The 20,710-nt window shown below is 39.1% G+C and overlaps 1 protein-coding gene across 1 annotated transcript in view; it reads left to right on the forward strand.

Moving 5' to 3' along the window:
* Positions 1-20,218, forward strand: part of LOC307100067 (transmembrane protease serine 11E-like) — a 40,768-nt gene extending 20,550 nt beyond the window's left edge. The window contains exons 3-10 of the mRNA XM_079772384.1: positions 504-625; positions 2,904-2,971; positions 5,626-5,789; positions 8,062-8,100; positions 10,408-10,585; positions 11,480-11,739; positions 12,331-12,473; positions 19,788-20,218. Coding sequence (XP_079628510.1) covers positions 504-625; positions 2,904-2,971; positions 5,626-5,789; positions 8,062-8,100; positions 10,408-10,585; positions 11,480-11,739; positions 12,331-12,473; positions 19,788-19,949 — 1,136 coding nt within the window. The 3' untranslated portion in view covers positions 19,950-20,218. The remainder of the gene's footprint in view (positions 1-503; positions 626-2,903; positions 2,972-5,625; positions 5,790-8,061; positions 8,101-10,407; positions 10,586-11,479; positions 11,740-12,330; positions 12,474-19,787) is intronic.
* The last annotated feature ends 492 nt before the right edge of the window (positions 20,219-20,710 follow it).

Here is a 20,710-nt window from a genome sequence, read left to right on the forward strand (position 1 = left end):
GTGTATGCCAGGTGGCAGCCCTAGCTTCTTAAACTATATACTGAACTCCTAGCATTTTAAACCCTATGCTCATCTTATTCCTTAGTCAAAATAAATATTCTTACACTAGAGCCCTATGGCCAGAACTATGGAAGAAACCTACTTTTGAAATAAAAAAAATGCGTTTACTCTTGAGAAGCTTCTGAATCCATCCCTGTGTGTCTGCTCAGATGGCGTGACTTGCTACCTCCTGTTGCTTCTCCGGGAATGGATCACACATGACTAATTAACCCATAGGAACACCAAGCATTTCTTATGGCTTTTGCACTCTAAATCTCATGATGATTAATGTTGTTGTCTTTTCTTCTGAGATAACCATGAAGCTCAGGGCAGGATGATGACATGGGTACCAACATTCTTTCCAGTCTCAGCCTTTCTAGCAACCACTGCATGGGGAAATGATAATGCTTTACACACATCTGATAAAAAAAAAATAGGATGGGTTTTTATCTCTTTTCTTGTAGATCAAAGGAAGACCTACAATTACTATACTACATTGTCATTTACAACGGACAAACTATATAATGATTTTGAAAGAGAGGCTTCTAAAAATTTCACAGAAATGAGCCAGAGAATTGAATCAATGGTAAGCATTTTTCCCCTTCCATTTCCAGGGCCATCACTTTTTTTTTTTTACCATAATTTTTAGTACCTTAGCTTCTAAAACATCTATTTCACTGATCTTGCATATCTTTGCAAAATAAGAGCCCCCTCCCTGAGGGCTATAAAACAAAATAACAATTCATGACTTCAGAGAGTATGATGTGCAGAGCTGAACCAAATGACCTTAGCCATTCCTTTATGTTTCTCCTACTCACCCTTCCTTAGCTAGGACTACATGCTTAATCAGCAAAATCCAGAAATTCTGGGAATGCGAGGGTTGATGTGTCCTAGATTTCTTAAAGAAGAAACCCTGAGCAAAAGACCACCAGATTAAAACTATTGAAACACATACTTGAATAATATTTTAGTATTTAAAAATCTAAACTTGGACCAGTTTTTGGTAATAAGTGCATAAGAAATCCATGGGTACTCATTCTATCATGAAGGCATATTGAGGGATGAATTAAATATTTTAAAAAGTAGAAAAATAAGTAGTATTGGCCAAAAGACCAAGGGCCTGGGTGGTGACTTCTGATTGTCAGATTACTTAGAGAATAATTTAGATGTTTCCTGATATTTTGTGAGGTAATTAGTGGTATGATGTGATAGAAAACCCCCTAAGCTAGGAGTTGGGACATCTATTTTCAGTACCATGTATTAGCTAGTAATGTGTTCTTTGGAGCATCACTTATCATTCTGGACAATTTTTTTTATGTGGATATTAGGGCATTAAGACTAGATCATTTCCAAATCATCTTTCAGTTCCAATACCCCGAGTAAAAACAGAATGGCAGTGAGTTGCCTGGAAACTGCTGGTAGACTAGAAGCCTGAGGATTCGTATACCTTGCTGAGGAGGAGGTCAAATCTTGGTTGTATTTGTATTTGTAATCACCAAGTCAGGGACATATCTGAATAAGCTCCTCTTTAAAGCAATATATATATATATATATATATATATATATATACACACACACACACACACACACACACACACACACACACTAATAAAAGGGTAATATGCTAATTAGACCATGTCAACTGGCCATCTTCCGGATGTCTGTCTTCCTTCCGGACAAAGCCATGGTGATGGGGGCCAAGGCAGAGGCAGTTAGGGGCGAGGCGAGATCAGGCCAGCAGGGGAGGGCAGTTGGGGATGAGATCAGGCCAGCAGGGGAGGGCAGTTGGGAAAAAGATCAGGCCAGTAGGGGAGGGCAGTTGGGGGCAAGATCAGGCCAGCAGGGAAGGGCAGTTGGGGGCAAGATCAGGTCGGCAGGGGAGGGCAGTTAGGGGCGATCAAGCAGGCAGGCAGAGGGGGGTTAGGGCCAATCAGGCAAGCAGAGTATCAAGCAGGTGAGTGGTTGGGAGCCAGCAGTCCTAGATTGTGAGAGGGATGTCCAATTGGAGAGGGTGCAGGCTGGGCTGAGGGAACCTTCCCCCCCACCCTGTGCACAAATTTCATGCACCGGGCCACTAGTATATGTATGTGTATGTATTTTATATATATATAAATGTATATATGTGTGTCATATATACTAGAGGCCTGGTGCACGACATTGTATACTGGGGGGGCAGGGGGGGTGTCTCTCAGCCGGGCCTGTGCCCTCTTGCAGTCTGGGACTCCTTGGTGGACATACCGAGAGGTCCTTAGCGATGTTGCAGAGGTGGGAGAGGCTCCCGCCACCACCACTGTGCTCACCAGCCTATGGGAGCACACTGACCACCAGGGGGCAACTCCTGCATTGAGTGTCTGCCCCCTGGTGGTCAGTGTGCATCTATAGCAACTGGTCATTCTGCCGTTCAGTCAATTTGCATATTAGCCTTTTATTATATAGGATAAGTTTTTCACTAGGTTTGGAAACCATGTGACACTCATGCACTCGTATCTCTAACCCAATTACTAGTTGGCAGAATTAATTCATTTCCCTTGTATACTTTTGTCTATATCTTAGGATGTGAATATTTACTGTTACTTTTCAAAAACAGTCTGTTTATTCTCTTTTACCTCTTTTTGAGTGTAGTACAACTGATGTCACTCCAGGCCCCTCTCTATCATGGTTCCCCAGCTCCTATAAGTCGCAAGGCAGAGTCAGTGGAAATCACTGAGTAGAATACTGAAAATGAGTCCTCAAGTTTGGCACATGATGATATGTTGGTCATTGTGGTTTGTTTTGTTTTTAATTGAAAAAAATGTAAACTTTAAATTAGTTTGCAGAGTTTCATGGAATTGTTGCTGGCATAATTTGAATATTTTTTGGAACAGGTGAAAAATGCATTTTATAAATCTTCATTGAGGGGAGAATTCGTCATGCCTCACATTATCAGATTCAGGTATGTAGATCTAAATTACTTTTGAATAAAATTTAAAGCTAAAGCTGTTGATGTAATCGGTTTGTAAATGCTGTTTAAAGTGTTATAATATGATGTAATTCAATTTCACAAGCCAGGCAGTATAAGAATATTTTAAGAGACTCAAGAAGAAATAATTGATGTACAGGGTTGCTGAAAGGCAATGAGATACATAACAATAATCTCTTTAAAGCTCTATTTGTTTCTTCGGATTACAAAAGCAATACAAAAAGACATAAAGTTCACCAACACAGTATTACATAAATAGAAGCTGAAAGCTCCCTCTCCAATAATCCCACTTCCAGAAAGAACTCATCTTCTTAGCCATCTATTTTGCACATATTTTCAATGACTGAATTTACATCTATTTCATTTTTTAGTTGGCTATATAGTATTTCACTATAAGTATGTGTCAGGGTCGACTTAGCTAATGCCCTTTTGATGGACACTTAGGTTGTTACATATTTTTGGATTAAAAAAAAGGTTATGATGAACATATGCATACTTATCTCCTTGTACACACAAGAGGGTATTTGAGATTAAATTTCTAAAAGTAGAAATACTGCATCAGAGAGAGTAGATAATAAAACTTATAATAAAAAAACTGGCCTCAAAAAATAAGATTCTAATTTATATTTCTGTTTACAGTTTATGTAAGAGTTAATGCCATATAGAAGTAAGAGTAAGATTCTGTGGGAATTGATCATATGTGAAAAGGATGGGGTGGAGCAGCTGACAGAATGAGAGAGTAGTCAAGGCTAAATCCAAGTCAGTAACTCATTCAGATAACAAAGGTTAATTAATACTCTACTTTGCAAACATAATCACATAAAGTCAACATAGTTTGGTCAAGCTTTCTAAGATTCTTAGGATTTGGGAGTTATTTAGGAGAGCCTGAAGGCTGCTTAGGAAAAATTTTTGGTTTTAAGTCACTGGGAATTAAGCCTGAAAGCTAGAACCAGAGTCAATTTCATATTCAGTAAACATTATATTTGACTAGAGGCCTAGTGCATGAAATTTGTGCACTGAGGGAGGGTGTCCCTCAGCCCAGCCAGCACCTCTCACAATCTGGGACTGCTGGCTCCCAGTCACTTGCCTGCCTGACAGCCTGATCACCCCCTAACCACTCCCCTGCCAGCCTGATCGATGCCTAACTGCTCCCCTGCCAGCCCAGTCATCCCCAGCTGCCCTCCCCTGCAGGCCCAGTCCCCTCCAACTGCCCTCCGCTGCAGGCCTGGTTGCCCCCAACTGCCCTCCCCTGTTGACCTGGTCCCTTCCAACTGCCCTATCCTGCTGCCCTCTTCACCCCTGACTGCCCTCCCCTGCAGGCCTGGTCCCCCCTAACTGCCCTCCCCTGCTGGCCATCTTGTGGTGGCCATCTTTGACCACATGGGGGCGGCCATCTTTATCAAAAGAATGATAAAGAAAAATATCTATATATAAAAAGAGGTAATATGTAAATTGTCTTGGATGCCATAACATCACAACCACTCAGGAGGAGGCTGTGCACACAGGTGGGCAGGAGGGGACTGCATGTGTGGTGAGGCAAGCAACGGATGGCACAGGCCTGGAGAGAGGAGGGCCTGCCAGCCGTGGTGTGCCAGAAGTCCTGCCTCTGTGCATGAGCTGTAGAGGAAACACCTTTTCTGATCACTCATTGGCTAAGCTCCTGGTATGCCACTCGCAGTGTTCTTGGTAACTTGGGTAATAAGAATTCAAGAAGGTGATCTAGGGTTTTTCCACCTCACTCCTGGAGGAAAAAACAAAGGTCTGCTGCTGGAGGGGATAAGAAATGTCATATCCTGCCCTAGCCGGTTTGGTTCAGTGGATAGAGCCTCAGTCTGCAGACTGCAGGGTATGGGTTCGATTCTGGTCAAGGGCATGTACCTAGGTTGCAGGCTCCTCCCTGGTGGAAAGAAGAAAGAAAGAAAGAAAAAAAAGAAAGAAAGAAAGAAAGAAAGAAAGAAAGAAAGGAAGGAAGGAAGGAAGGAAGGAAGGAAGAAAGAAAGAAAGAAAGAAAGAAAGAAAGAAAGAAAGAAAGAAAGAAAGAAAGAAAGGTCATATCCTATGAAAGAGACATCTTGAAAATGCCTCAAGAAAGTTTTCATTTTTTCGTGGTGAAGGGACTGGAGTCCGTGTTGATGAAAACACCTTGGCAGCGGCAGTGGCAGCAGCAGTGGGGTGATGGGGGTGGCACCTTCCCCTGATCAGCCTGGTCACCTCCTGCAGAGGGAGACCAGACTGAGGCTTAGGCCCGTTTCCCATGGGGAGCAGGCCTAAGCCGTCAGTAGGACATCCCCTGAGGGCTCCTGGACTGTGAGAGGGGGCAGGCTGGGCTGAGGGACACCCCCCCCCCATGAATTTTCATGCACCCGGTCTCTAGTTCTATATAATAAAAATGTAGAATGCAAGTTGTCCCCTCAATTGGGAATTGTCCAGGAGTTCAACCAGGGGGCAGTGGCAGGCGGCCAGAGAAGGGACTGAGTAACTGGCCGGCAGCTGGCAGCCGGCAGCGACTAGGGACCCAACCAGGGTACAAATTTCGTGCACTGGGTCTCTAGTATGTGATATTACTGTAAATTTTATTCTAAACTATATTTTTTAAAACCACATTTTCTTTTCTTTTTGGTCCACAGTAAAGAGGAAAATGGAGTGTTGGCTCACATGCTGCTGATTTTTATATTTCGCTCTACTGAGGATCCTGAAACCATAAATAAAATTATTCAACGTGTTCTACATGAAAAACTGTATGATGCTGTAGGGCCCCCTAAATTAGATCCTGAATCCGTTGAAATAAAAAGTAAGTTTATTTTTCTTACTTAGTTTAATTCTCTTACATAAAATATCTCCATGTTAAATTTGGTCTTGGGCAATGATTTTTAAAAATTATTTTGGATGTCCTTTAATTATAGAGTCTTGCCACTAATAGAACATTTCTTTGGGACCAAATTGGTTCTAATAAAGTATTTTAATTTTTTATGATACCCAAAACTTATGGCTTGCATGCAAGTTTGTCATTAAGTAATTGTGAAATTCATTTAAATATTTGTATATTTAACCTAATATATCTAAAATAGTATTATTTCAATAGTCAATGTACAAATTATTTATGAGTATAAAGTACTAAGGCTTTTAAATCTAGTGTATATTTTATATACATAGTACATTTCAATTTAGACAAGCCAAATTTCAAGAGCTCACTAGGCACAGGTGGCTAGTGGTACAATATGGGAATTGGCAGTATAAGAAATGAGACCATAGGGGACAAGTACAAAGTGCTAATATAAAAGCTGGTAGATGTCACTAGAGGCTTAACCTGATGGTCAGCTACCTTACTCGCTTACAAAGGAGGCTTCACTAGTTAAGGCTACTGCATAATTTGTGGGGCCCAGTGGAAAAGAGAAAGTTGCACTCTTCAAAAAGCAATTTAAAAAGGGCTGTTAAAGGTAATAAAATATAAGTCACTTTTTTTCTTTCATGGTGTCTCTTGCTTTGTCATGGTCTTTTTATTTCTTAATGCTATTCAAAGTAAAAAAATTAAAATTACTAGCATGAGTTTTACTGTTCACCTTCATTGTGTGAAATGTCAATTTTAAATGCAAATATAAGAGCATTTAATTTCTACATGGAATCACAAAAATTATACAACTATATTTCATAGCTCATACATACATATATTTCAATTTTTACCAGGTCAATGAAAGCATTACACAAGGCTAGCATGAGCTTTTTTATTTCCCTTGTTGACACATGCACATTTTAAGAACTTCCTCTACCTTTAGCTTAAGCAAGGATGAATCAAAAGGTTCTTCTATGCCATTATTTCAAGCAGAAACTGTTGGCTGATACCAAGAATAATGAGAGCAAGAAAGAACATGTTTGAGTACATTGGTTGCTCATGTCTACTAGAGTGTCATTGCCTCCCTTTTAAGCACCCTCTGGTTCAAACAGACAACCTGGCCTCTGGGGACTATCACTGCCCTCTGCCTAACGGTGAGAAGTCAATGAGCTAAGGAGCCATTGGTTAGAGTCAAATGACGACGTGAAGGCAAATCGTCTTGCTAAAACTTTGGCCGAAGGAATACTTATAAAGAGATAACATTGGTTTTAAATGGGAGTGAGAACTAATTTATGGAGATGCCACATGGTTGTTGTACAAATGGAACTATGCCTATGACTTTAGTAAAATAATCTGAAATAGTGGTTAATAAAAATAATATCATTGCATTTGGTCAATCAAAACTGTGGTTCAGACCATTATTTCCCTCAAAGAGACTATGGTCCATATGCATCTTATTTCCTGGTATAAAACTCATGTTCCTGGGCTTCAACACAAAATCACTGAGTCAGAATTACTGGAAAGAGAAACAGGTATTTATATTATGAAGGTGCTCCCTATGTTACTCTTATCCTTACTAAAGTTTAAGAAACACTGTTCAGATCTCTCTTTTCCCCAAGGCAGTGAACATACTATCTATACTAATAAAAGGGTAATGTGCTAATTAGACCGGATAGACCAGACGTCTTCTGGATGTCCTTCTGGACGTCCTTTCAGACAAAGCCATGGTGGCAGGGCTGAGGCAGAGGTGGTTAGGGGCAATTAGGCTGGCAGGGGAGAGCAGTTAGGGGTGATCAGGCAGGCAGGCAGAGTGGTTAGGGGCAATCTGGCAGGCAGACAGAGGGGTTAGGGGCGATCAGGCAGGCAGGCAGAGTGGTTAGGGGTGATCAGGCAGGCAGTCAGGTGAGCAGTTAGGAGACAGCGGTCCCGGATTGCGAAAGGGATGTCCGACTGCCAGTTTAGGCCCAATCCCTGCAAACCAGCAGTCGGACATCCCCCGAGGGGTCCCGGATTGGAGAGGGTGTAGGCCGGGCTTAGGGGACCCCCCCACATGCACTCATTTCATGCACTGGGCCTCTAGTGTCTATGATAAAATAACTATGTTGCTTTCTTTACAACCTAGAGATATAGTATCTTAAAATGGAATTAATACCAGCCTTTAGTATTTGAAGTATTCAGAGGCATTATGCAATTCTGATGAGCTGACCCTGTTCACCATTTCTGTGTATTTCAGAAATCAACAAGACAGAAACGGACAACTTTCTAAACAATTGTAAGTTTCATATATTTATTAAAATTACATGACTTGAATGTAAAATGTTAACACTAGATTATTTAGGCTTACTTTATGTGGTGTTAAGGGTCAGAATAAAGTTTGAGTGTTCTGAGTATAGCTCATGGTGCTTTAGCTTATCTCTGAGGCACATTTTATTACTAAAGAATAACAAAATTGGGGGAATTTTGGAGTATGTGTATGGGTGTTCATGGCATATGTGTATTGGAAGTGAATCATGCAGTTGTTAAATAAGAGGCAAAAATACTTCTTAATGTTCTGATTGAAGATAACTATAATATACTTTCACAAAAGTTTTCTAAAGATTATAGAAAAGTAATCTGAATGTTGATATTTTTAAGCTAGAGGAAGAAACTTGTTATTCTACACAAAATAAAATCTTCTTTATTTAAAATATATTTTTTATTGATTTCAGAGAGGAAGGGAGAGAGAAAGAGAGATAGAAACATCAATAATGAGAAAGAATCATTGATTACTGTCTCCGGAAAGCCCCTACCAGGGATCAAGCCTGAAACCTGGGCATGTGCCCTTGACCAGAATCAAACCCAAGACCCTTTAGTCTGCAGGAAAATGCTCTATCCACTAGGCCAAACTGGCTAGGGCAAATAAAATCTTCTTGATTAATCCCATATTGTGGAAATCACAGGCAATCAATCATAGGGCTGGAATGTATATTGATGACATTACTGAAGGCCTTGATAACATTTTTTACCTGTATTTTAAAATACAGACTCTAGACCTAGAATTTCCTTCCCTCATAGCAGAGTATTGCACCAGGATTTAGAGAGTACATTAGATAGTTACAGAATTAGTACAGAATATATTTATCTTAAAAGATGGAAGGAAATATGTTACTCACCAGCTCAGAATGTTGGCTGATACATAAATTTAACTAGGCATGAGACCAAAGGATAATCTCATTATCTAAATAAAATATATTCTTGTCACCAATATTTATTTGGAACCTACTATGTGCTAGTGCTGTGGCAGGCAATAGGGATATAAAGGATGAAATAATATCCCTGCCTAAAGAAGCTCAAACTCTAATGGGACTATATGTACAGGGACTAGTGCATGAACACATAATTCTAAAACAATAGCTCTCAAACAAGGGCAATTTTGACCCTCAAAGAATCATGCCTCATGGTGGCATTTTTGGTTATCATGATTTTGTGTGTGTGTGTGTGTGTGTGTGTGTGTGTGTGTGTGTGTGTATGTGTGTGCTACTGGTATTTAGTATGTATAGGTCAGGGGTCCTTTTAAACATCCTATTATATAAAGGATAGCCTCCCACAACTAAGAACTATTCATCCCAAATGTCAATACTTCCAAGATTGAGAAACCCTGTAATAAACATCCTATTAATAAAAGCCTATGTGGTCGTGACACCCTCATGCTGTGATGCCCTCACGCTGTATTGAGTGATCACCAGGAGGCTGCATGCACAGCGGGCATGGATGGGTAGACGGGACTGTGTGCACGTGTAAGTGGATAGGGGCTTGATGCTGTGGGATCGGGCCTAAACTGGTGGTTGGACATCCCTCTCGCAATCGGGACCACTGGCTCCTAACCGCTCACCTGCCTGCCTGCCTGATCGCCATTAACCACTCTGCCTGCTGGCCTGATCGCCTCCAACTGCCCCTCCTTCTGGCCTGATCACCCCTAACTGCCCCTCCCACCAGCCTGAAGCCCCCAACTGCTCCCCCCTGCTGGCTTGCTCACCCCCAACTGCCCCCAACCCACTGGCCTGATTGCCCCCAACTGCCCCCCTGCCAGCCTGATCGCCCCCAACTGCCCCCCCACCAGCCTGGTAACCCCCACTGCCCCCCTGCCAGCCTGATTGCCCCTAACCTGCCTCTGCCTCCACCCTGCCACCATGGCTTTTTCTGGAAGGACCTCCAAAAGGTCTCCCGGAAGGTGTCCCAGGCTAATTAGCATATTACCCTTTTATTAGTATAGATATATATGAGAGACAGGGAGAGAGTTATATACACACACAATATATAGAGTATCATTTTTTTTAATGGAGGTATTAAAGAAAGTCATAACTAATCCAGTTTGAGGATAGGGAATTGTTAGAGACAGCATCCTAGAGGAAGTAATGACTAGTTTAAATCTTACAACATAAATAGGAGTTAAATAATGAAACAACAGTTTAAGGAAAGGTAAAAACAAGAGAAAATGTTTGATACTACTGGAGCTCAAAGTATGAAAAACTTGGAACACAATAACACAATTTGAAACTTAAAAACAATTGCTAACTAATGCATCATCTCTCTTGGGCAGGTTGTGGGACTCGGAAGAATAAAAGTACAAAACAGAGTCTCAGGATTGTTGGTGGGACACAGGTAGAAGAGGGTGAATGGCCATGGCAAGCTAGCCTGCAACTGGATGGGATCCATCGCTGTGGAGCAACTTTAATTAATGGTTCATGGCTTGTGAGTGCCGCTCACTGCTTTAGAATGTAAGTCTTGAACCTCATGAGTGATTGGGGGTAGGTAAGCAGAGTGCATTGGGACTTGGCAAGAAGAAAATACCTAAGAAGTTTAAGAGAGATGAGTTTAGTATATTTTAAATAACACACATCACAAAGAGAGGGGGAAACTCTTAAACCTTAGTAAAAGGTTTTATAGCCTGGAAATGGAAATGGCATCAAAGTACATCGAGGTAAATTATCCATTGAAAAATACACAATAATTTGTCAGAGGAAGCAGGAATTTTAAGACATCTTTGGACTTTGAGCTTGATATCAATGAGAAGAGCCATATCTCTCTGCTGCATATCAAAGAGATATGGAGGCTAGGTGGGTTGTAGGTTTGACCCCAGTGGGGAAATTTCCCATGATAAGAATTAAATATGAAGAAATCTGGTAGTAACAAATTATATAACTGAATAGGTTGGCTAGTTATATTCCAAGGAATAAAATCTTTTTAACCTGGTGTAAAATACCTAAAGTATATAGGATTGTAATGCTTTGTTAAATTACTGTGGAGTCTTTTTGGTTTTCAGAGAAATATGTATGTTTGTGGGGGTAGGTGACATGGTGCATATAGAATGCATTTAGTTCTTTCATCCTGTACAGGATATGCTTTCCATATATTCCTCAGAGTCACTGATTCCAGAAATGTCAAAAGGCCCTAAGGTCTGGAGTAGTAACTCAGCATGCAAATTAGCAAGATACATGCTATTGTGGTGTTTCTACCTGATCTGACCTATGAGCCAGATTCTCAGATTGTTTGTATACATAGAAACTATAATTTAAAAAACACCTCATATGGACAGATTAAATTGTTTCATGGAAACCATTATATTGGTAGCATGGTAAAGTAGAATTTATTCTTCCTATCTGCCTTCCCAGGTATAAGGACCCAACCAGATGGACTGCCTCCTTTGGAGTAACACTATCTCCTTCTAAAATGAAACAAGGCATCCGGAGGGTAATCGTGCATGAAAAATACAAATATCCATCACACGACTATGACATTTCAGTCGTAGAGCTTTCCAGCCCTGTTCCCTACACAAATTCGGTACATAGAGTTTGTCTCCCTGATGCATCCTATGAGTTCCACCCAGGTGATGAGATGTTTGTGACCGGATTTGGAGCACTACAAAATGATGGTGAGAATCTGAAGAGAAACTCAAATCATAGTAATCTAATTTGCTTGTAGTATTCTAAGGCATTTAAAGAATGAATTGTCTTTATGTCAAAATATGTTAGTGGGTTGGACCTGGGCCAGATCAGGCTCTGCTTGTAAATCTAGAAAATACATAAATTCCTTCAAACCTTAGATGACTATCAAGGGCATCGCTACTACCATAGTGATGGTGCTTGGAAAGGTATCTGAAAGAGTAAACATGTCTGAACTTTTTGCTAGGAAATTAAGGACATAAAAGATGAGGGGATCATTAATATATTCAATTGTGAAGATCAAAGAATCATAAAGCCACCATGCCCTCCTACTAAAATTACCTCCTAAGCTTAACAATGGAATAGAAATTAGTCACACCACTTGAGGTTTTTTTCCTGGGCACCTAACTTTTTATTTAAAGTTCTTAGAAAAACATTATCTCCCCAAATATTACTGTATCTGAAAAATATATAACCTAAGGTTCTATATTATCAACTTGTCCAGTAATTATGAAGGACTTTCTTCAGGTCTATAAAATATATGTATATCAATAAATATAAAGACTATTTTTTTGCTTTAGGTGGCAGTCAAAATCATCTACGGCAAGTGCAGGTGAACCTCATAGACACTAAAACCTGCAATAAACCTGAAGCTTACAATAATACTATAACTCCTAGAATGTTATGTGCTGGCTCCTTGGAAGGAAAAAGAGATGCATGCCAGGTAAGTGGTTTGGCCTATAACTTTTTGGCCAAAACTGTTATGCTGCATAACTTTTTGTTCACCTTATATTTTGAAAAAATTATAGATTTACAGAAAGTTGCAGAGATAGTACAGAGAGCTCATATGTACACCTCACCCAATGTCCCTAGTGGTTACATCTCACATAACTATAGTACAACATAAAAGCTAGGAAATTGACATTGGTACAGTGTGTGCTTCTAGTTCTATGGCATTTCATCACATGTGTAGATTTGTGTAACCACCACTGCAGGTGAGAACTATTTCAACACCACAAAGATCTCCTATAACACCCACTTTCTTCCCTCATCACTTTCTCATCACTAATATCTGTCAATCACCAATCTGTTTTTCATATCAATAATTTTTAGAGTAAGGTTGAGAGTGCTATATAAATAGAATTACAAAGTAACTTTTTAAAAATTCCTTTTAGTGTTTTTGACTAGATTATCTCTTTATGGACAATACACTTTGTGGTTCCTCTAAATTATACACACATAACTTATCACAGTCTACTGGTGCTCAGATTTTACTAGTTTGAGCAGAGTATACAATAGAAAACTTACCTCCTTTCAAATCTCTTTAGTCTTCTCTGTTTATAATATTAAATATTAATAAATATTAAATATTTCCTCTATATGTATAGGGAACCATATCATACAATATTTTACATAGAAAACTCAAGAAAAGAAAAGTGTATTTACCCATAGTTTCATTCTTTCTTCCTTCCTGGTTTTCCAAGATTCTTTTTATCATTTGTTTTCTGCTTCAGAAACTTCCTTTGACCATTCTTTTAGTGTAGTTCTGCTGGTGACAAATTCCCTTAGATGTTCTTTGTCTGGCAAAATACTTATTTCCTATTAATTTCTGAAGCATAATTTTGCCAGATATAGAATTTGGGATTGATAGTTTCCCCTCCAGCACTTAAATCATGGCCTCCTTGATTCCTAATGGGGAATCTGCTATTATTAGAATTATTTTTTCCTTATAGATGAGGTTGTCATTTCTCTATTGCTATGTTAAAATTTTCTCTTTGTCTTTAGTTTTCAGAAATTTAATTATGTACCTTGGAATGGATTTCTTTGGGTTAGCTTATTTGGGGTTTGCTCAGCCTTTTAATCTGCAGGTTTCTGACCTTTGACAAATTTGGAAAACTTTCAGCCATTATTTCTTTGAATACTTTTTAGCCCCATCCGATTCTTTTTTCTTTCCATCAGGGACTCTAATGGCAGAAACATTAGTTCTTTTGTTACAGTATCAGAGGTCTTGAGCTTCTGTTGTTCATTTTTTTTTTTCACTCTCTCTATTGTCCAGGTTAGGTAATTTCTATCATTCTATCTTCAAATTCACTGATTTTTTATTTTGTCATCTGTATTGAGTTTTTAAATTTTTTATTTTGATCATTGTATTTTTCAATTCTAAAATTTCCATTTGATTGTTTTTTATATCTTTTTCTTTGCAGAAAAATTTTTTTTATTTGTTTCAAGCATGGTCATAATTTCCCATGAAGACATTTTTGCAATGTCTGCTTTAAAATCTTTGTCAGATAATTCCAAATCTCTGTCATCTCAGTGTCAGTATTTGTTGGTTGCCTTCTCTCATTCGAAATTTTTTTGGTTCTTGGTATGATAATACTTTTTAAATGTATCCTTGACATTTTGAGTATTGTTATGAGACTCTGGATCTTATTTAAATCTTCTACTTTAACAGGACTCCTCTGACATGACACTGGAGTGGGGAGGGAGGTGCTGCCTCATTCTCCACTCATCCTCCCTTGACACCGGACAGTGTTCCAACTGACTGAGCCATATTAGCCAGGACTCAGAATTTTTTAATATTTGTTTTATTTCTGGTGTCCACGGTTTTATGTTTATTTCTTAGATTTATTTACTTTGTATAAAAGGAATAAGTATATTTCTATCTTGGTCCATAGCATAGACATCTTTTAGAACTCTGATTTTGCTTTTCAGTACATAGGCTATCACTGTCGACTTTGAACCTTTGCCAGATATGACAACCATGAACTATATGTTTTCATGCACATTGCTTGATAAAATTTTGGAGGGGATCAATAAGTAATTCCTTGAGTATGTCCTTATATACCCCTATAATTTTTATTTTGGGATTTGATAGATCTTACATTTAATGTGCTCTCTAAGCCTTATTTTGGTCTTTGAAATTCCATGCTATTCTGTATGCTTTCCAGTCTGGATTCACAGAGTAGATATAATTATTTTTTAAGATTTTCAACTTTCCATTTTTTTTTCTCTCTCTCATACATACTGCACCTGTTTCTCCCCCCTCCCCCCCACTTGATTGGTTTCTCTTCCCATAATGTATACAGTTGATTTCACCATAGTCCTTTCCCAACATTTACCTCTGGGTCAGTCACTTCAGTATTGCTCAGTTGTCACATTAAACTCTTTCACCCAATTGACCCTTTTTTCACACTTCTGGCAAATACTCAAGATTAAACTCATTTCATTGTGTTTCTTTTTTCCGCTCTGAGGCTCTGTTTGTTCATAATGGAATGCAGACTGGTTCCAATACAACATTCTACAAAAAATTCAAAATTGATTCTGTAAATAAATCTACTCAAATAAAACCAACTTAGTAAGATTCACTGGAAATTACACTTGATCCTCATTATTTGCAGATTCTGTACATGTGAACTCATCTACTTGCTAAAATTTGTTTGAAAACCCAAGGTCAATACTCAAGGCAAATTCATGATCATTCATGAACATGCACAAATTGGAAAAAATTTGTAGTCATCCAGTGAGCATGCTCCCACTTCAGATTGAAAAAGGGGATGCTGCCTTCTTGTTTAGCTTTAACAGCATAAATTTATGTTCTTTTGTGGCCTATTTAATGCTACATTTCCACATTTATTTTTGTGCTTTTTGTTGGCGATTTTGCTATTTTAAATAGTTCCCAATGTATAGTTCTGAAGTAAAGTGCAAGAAGGCTGTGAGGTGACTTATGAAGAAAATAAGTATGTTAGATCAACCTCTTTCAGGCATGAGATATAGTGCTGTTGGCTGTGGGTTCAATGTTACTGAATCAATAATATATGTTAAATAAGGTAACTTTAAACAGGAACACACAAACAATGTGGTTATGTATTGATTAATTGACAAAAATCTGAACAAAGCTCATGGGAGCCTAACCCTGTCTTTCCCCTAGGAGCAATGATGATTCATAATTCACTAATTCAGTTTATGCAGCAACTTCATAGAACATAACTACCCTGAATAATGAGACTTAGCTGATTTGGCTGTATTTTATTTGACTTTTTGATAGACATACAAACCAGATCTACAGTCATTTTATAGATATTATTTTACATCTTCTCTCATCGTAATCCCCTTCATCCTATTTGCCTTCAACTTCACTAAAACTATTGAAAACACCTTGTGCTTTCACATTTGTGATCATCACTTATGATTTTCATTCAAATACCACAACCTCTATTAATAGTAACTTTCTTATTAAAAGTTTCAGAGGAACAGCTGTATGCTTCTTTAGTGTTTTATTTTAAAATTTTTATTACAGAAATTTCAAATATATGCAAAAGTACCTCACCCTCAACCCCCCGCTGCAGCACTTGGTTCTGCTTTCTTCCTTTGGTTCTTCTTTCTCATCCCCTCTCTAAGCCTGGCTATCCCTTAAGACTCAGGTCTCAGATGAAAGTTTTCTCTGTTATCCAGGTATTCATTCAAAGAAGCTATCTTTTTTTTTTTTTTAGAAGTCAGTATCACTTTAATGACTTCCAAATCTACATGTCCAGAATTAACCTCTTGCCCACATTCAGTCTCACATTTCCACCTACTCCCAAACCATTTTCATTTGTATGTTTTAAGTTGTTAATATAACACTAACATTTGTATTTGTGCCATCACAAACTCAACAGGCATCATGAAATGTTAACTAGATTTTCCATTTTCAAGTTTCTCATTCATATTATCGGGGTTTCATTATTCTTGAGGTCTTTTACTCTTGTATCTCCCTCACATGGAGTCAATCAAGTCCTAGAATAGTTTTCCTCTTTATCATATCTTCCATATATACCTGTTTTGCCAACATTCCTTTTGTTAACACTCCAATTTATTCCTTCATTACTTCATTTCTTGATCACTAAAGTTGCTTCCTGGTTTGGCTTCTTACTTTTAATTTTAAAGGTTTTTGTTATGTGTATTTCTGAATAAACTATCTGTTCTATTTCCCACTAAATCACTCACTAAAAATAATAGCATTTATGAAAACAATAGGGTTAGAGATAGATCAACAGACCCCACAAAAGCTATGCAACTTTTAAAAAATATTTTTTTATTGATTTTGAGAAGAAGGGAGAGGGAGAGGGAGAGAGAGAGAGAGACATCAATGATGAGACAGAATCATTGATTGGCTGCCTCCTGCATGCCCTCTAACCCGGCATGTGCCCTGACTAGGAATTGAACTGTGCGACCTCCTGATTTATAGGTTGATGCTCAACCATTGAGCAACACTGGCCCAGCAGGCTATGCAACTTTGTAACCTGAGAATTAACAACAATAAATAATTGTACCTTGAAAAATAACTTGGACAGTGTTGGCAGAAAGAATGCTCAGAGTGGCTGGTGGCTGACTTAGGGGATGTTAAAAATGCACAGAAACAATCAGTGGAAATACCTGGTTTGCTGGGGCTGAGACAATGCACATGGGAGTGTAGCCCTAAGCAGAGGAGGAAGCCCAACCTGCCAGGATCTAAGAACTAGGCAAGCTGGTGTGTGCCCGTGTGTGTGTGTGTGTGTGTGTGTGTGTGTATGTGTGTAGGTTGGGAGGTGTAGTCCTAGGCAGAGGAAATTTTTAAGCATTTTGTTAAAATAGAGCCCCAAAGGCTTCTGCCTCTGAATAGCTGAGTTGATAGCATTTTCCTTTTCACTTCTTTTCACCTGAAGATTATAATTCTCCTCCCATGATTCTGGCTTCCCTGCATGAGACAAAGCACATATAAACCATCACTTCCACCACTAGTGTTAGCAGAACAGGTATATCTTTCTCTATTTGATACTTGCTGGACATCACCTTATTTTCCATCTTGTAATGCTGTGGGATACATTGTTATATATTTTCTTTGATTAATTCATTCGCAGACTTCTTCATTTCTGTCTCTTAAACAGATTTAAACTTTGTTGTCTCCGGCATCTACTATTTCTTCATGCTAACCAGCTCTGCCTTCATATAGGCTTTGGTGTCAATGATCAAAATGATTTATTTTCAAATAGCATCATGTGGTACATCATATTTCTATAAATAGATTGTAGGCCCCTTGAGGGCAAGGCCCATGTGTTTCCACTCTTTCTATATCTCTACCTACCACATATTAGGGCATCAGTAAATACTTATTGGTAATTGACTTAAAAATTACAAACATGTTGCCTGGCTGGCATGGCTCAGTGGTTGAGCTTTGACCTATGAACCAGGAACTCACGGTTTGATTCCCGCTTAGGGCACAAGCCCGGGTTGCAGGCTCCATCCCATTGTGGGGCATGCAGGAAGCAGCTGAGCAATGATTCTCTCTCATAATTGATGTTTCTATTTCTCTCTCCCTCTCCCTTCCTTTCTCTGAAATCAATAAAAATATATTTAAAAATTACAGGTAGGGGAGGGTGGCGGTAAGGGGGAGAGATCAACCAAAGGACTTGTGTGCATGCATATATGCCTAACCAATGGACACAGACACCAGGGGGTGAGGGCATGAGTGAGGGGGGAGGTTGGGAGGGGCAATGGGGAGATAAGGACACATATGTAATACCTTAATCAATAAAAAAAAAATTTAAAAAAGAAAAAAATTACAAACACATTATTTAAAATTCAGCTATTATAAGTATCCTATCTAATAAAAGAGCAATATGCAAATTTACCATCACTCCAACACACAAGATGGCTGCTCCCATGTTGACACAAGATGGCCACCACAAGATGGCCAGCAGGGGAGGGCAGTTGGGAGGGACCAGGCCTGTAAGGGAGGGCAGTTGAGGGTGATCAAGCCTGCAGGAGAGGGCAGTTAGGGGCAAACAGGCTGGCAGGGGAGCAATTAGGCATCAATCAGGCTGGCAGGGGAGTGGTTAGGGGGTGATCAGGCTGGCAGGCAGAAGTGGTTAGGGGCAATCAGGCAGGCAGGCAGGCAAGCAGTTGGGTGCCTGCAGTCCTGGATTGTGAGAGGGATGTCCAACTGCCCAGTAGGATCGGGCTTAAACGGGCAGTTGGACATCCCTCGAGGGGTCCCAGATTGGAGAGGGTGCAGGCTGGGCTGAGGGACACACACCCCTGTGCACAAATTTCATGCACCGGGCCTCTAGTTAGTTAATAGTTTTACATGGACAAAGGAAAATTCACAAGGAAGTTAGTATAATGTACAGGGAAAACATGGGCTTCTGAGTTAGATCACTCTAGATTCACATTCATGTCTGCCACACTAGCATGTGACAACAGGCAAATTACTTAACTTCTATGGGTTTCAGTTACCTTATTGCTAAAACAGACAAAATGAAACCCAACCCCATGTTTTGTTGCCAGAATTATAGGAGTTAATGAAATAATATATTAATTAAGTGTCTTATTGAATGCTGAACACTTAATGAGTGTTCAATAATTAGAGAACCCAGGAGTCTGAGGAATGATCAGCCAGTACCTTGTTTTTATGACTGGTTATAAGGAACAGCCCTCTGTAGTTCACAAGGTATAAACAGTTGGAAATTATGGTTTTGTATATGTATTTGCTAAGTTCTGCTTTGTGCTAGGCTCTATGCTAAGCACATTAGACACTTTTATATAATCTTCAAAATAATTATCAGAGGTAGGTAGTATTAGGAGCATTTCAAATAAGTAAATTAAAGGTCTTAGCCAACTTGGAAAGGCCAGACTTGAGATTTAAGCCCAGGTATTTGACTCTAATGTCCATGCTCATTATCAGTGATAGACTAATCACCCTTCTTTTGAGAGCTATGTGACACTGATAAAGAGGCAACCTTTATGGAGAATTACTTTGTCAGATGTACCAGGTAGGTTAAGGATTCTGTTCTCCAAAGAGATTGAGCCTTTAATCCCAGTGTGAACCCTGAGGCTAAGCCAATTCTGGTGGTTAATCTCCTCCTTTATGTGAATTATGATTTAGAGGGAATCACTTGTGCATTTGAACACACTGAAGACTTTTGAAAACCTGCCCTTCCATTAAACTCAAGTTAGAAGAAAAACAGCAAATTCCTCTGTAATGAGTGAATTATTAACTACTAATCTTTCCCTTCTCCTTTAGGGTGACTCTGGAGGACCACTGGTTAGTGCAGATGCTAGAGATATCTGGTACCTTGCTGGAATAGTGAGCTGGGGAGATGAATGTGGGCAACCCAATAAGCCTGGTGTTTATACTAGAGTGACTGCCGTCCGGGACTGGATTGCTTCCCAAACTGGTATCTAAAGGAGAAAAACTCAGTAGAATGGAATGCATTTTTGTTTGTAGGCCATTTTCAGAGATATGGAATTGCAGAAGAAGCTTTGAAGGTCACCTCAATCTGACCAAAAAATGAAACTGTCTGCTTGATGCATAATTTCCTTCTAGCTCTCCTCCACATGTGAGCATCCTGCTTCTTCCAGATGGATCCTGTCTCAACTTGTATTCATTTATTTTCTACAAGTTTTCTGTCCATTATGCTTTGTTGACATAAAATTTCTCATGCATATATACAATTTGAAGTGATTCCTTCTTTCATTTCCCCAGTTTCTGTTTTATCAGTAAATTTCCACTTTCAAGGTGCAGGACAAAGATTAAAAGAAAATATAAGAAAAAAAACACTACATTTTTATGTACAGAAAAAAATATATTTTTTCTGAACAGAATAAGACAAATGATTATATTCATTATGAAAGTTCAAGCAGAGACAGAATACCAAACCCTTCATGATGGACAATGAAAAATGGGAACTAAGTTAAGGAAATTCAGAGAGGAACAAGATTTAGCTTTTTTCCCAGTTCTACAGGTTTTTTTAAACTGGAAATGTATAATATTTATTTAACATTGCACTGCTGAGGATGTTAATATCCTATATAATAAAAGGCTAATATGCAAATTGACTGAAGGGTGGAATGACCGGTTGCTATGATGTGCACTGACCACCAGGGGGCAGACACTCAATGCAGGAGCTGCCCACTGGTGGTCAGTGTGCTCCCACAGAGGGAGCT

The sequence above is a fragment of the Cnephaeus nilssonii genome, assembly GCF_951640355.1.
Source record: "Cnephaeus nilssonii genome assembly, chromosome: 1".
Classification (NCBI taxonomy): Eukaryota; Metazoa; Chordata; class Mammalia; order Chiroptera; family Vespertilionidae; genus Cnephaeus; species Cnephaeus nilssonii.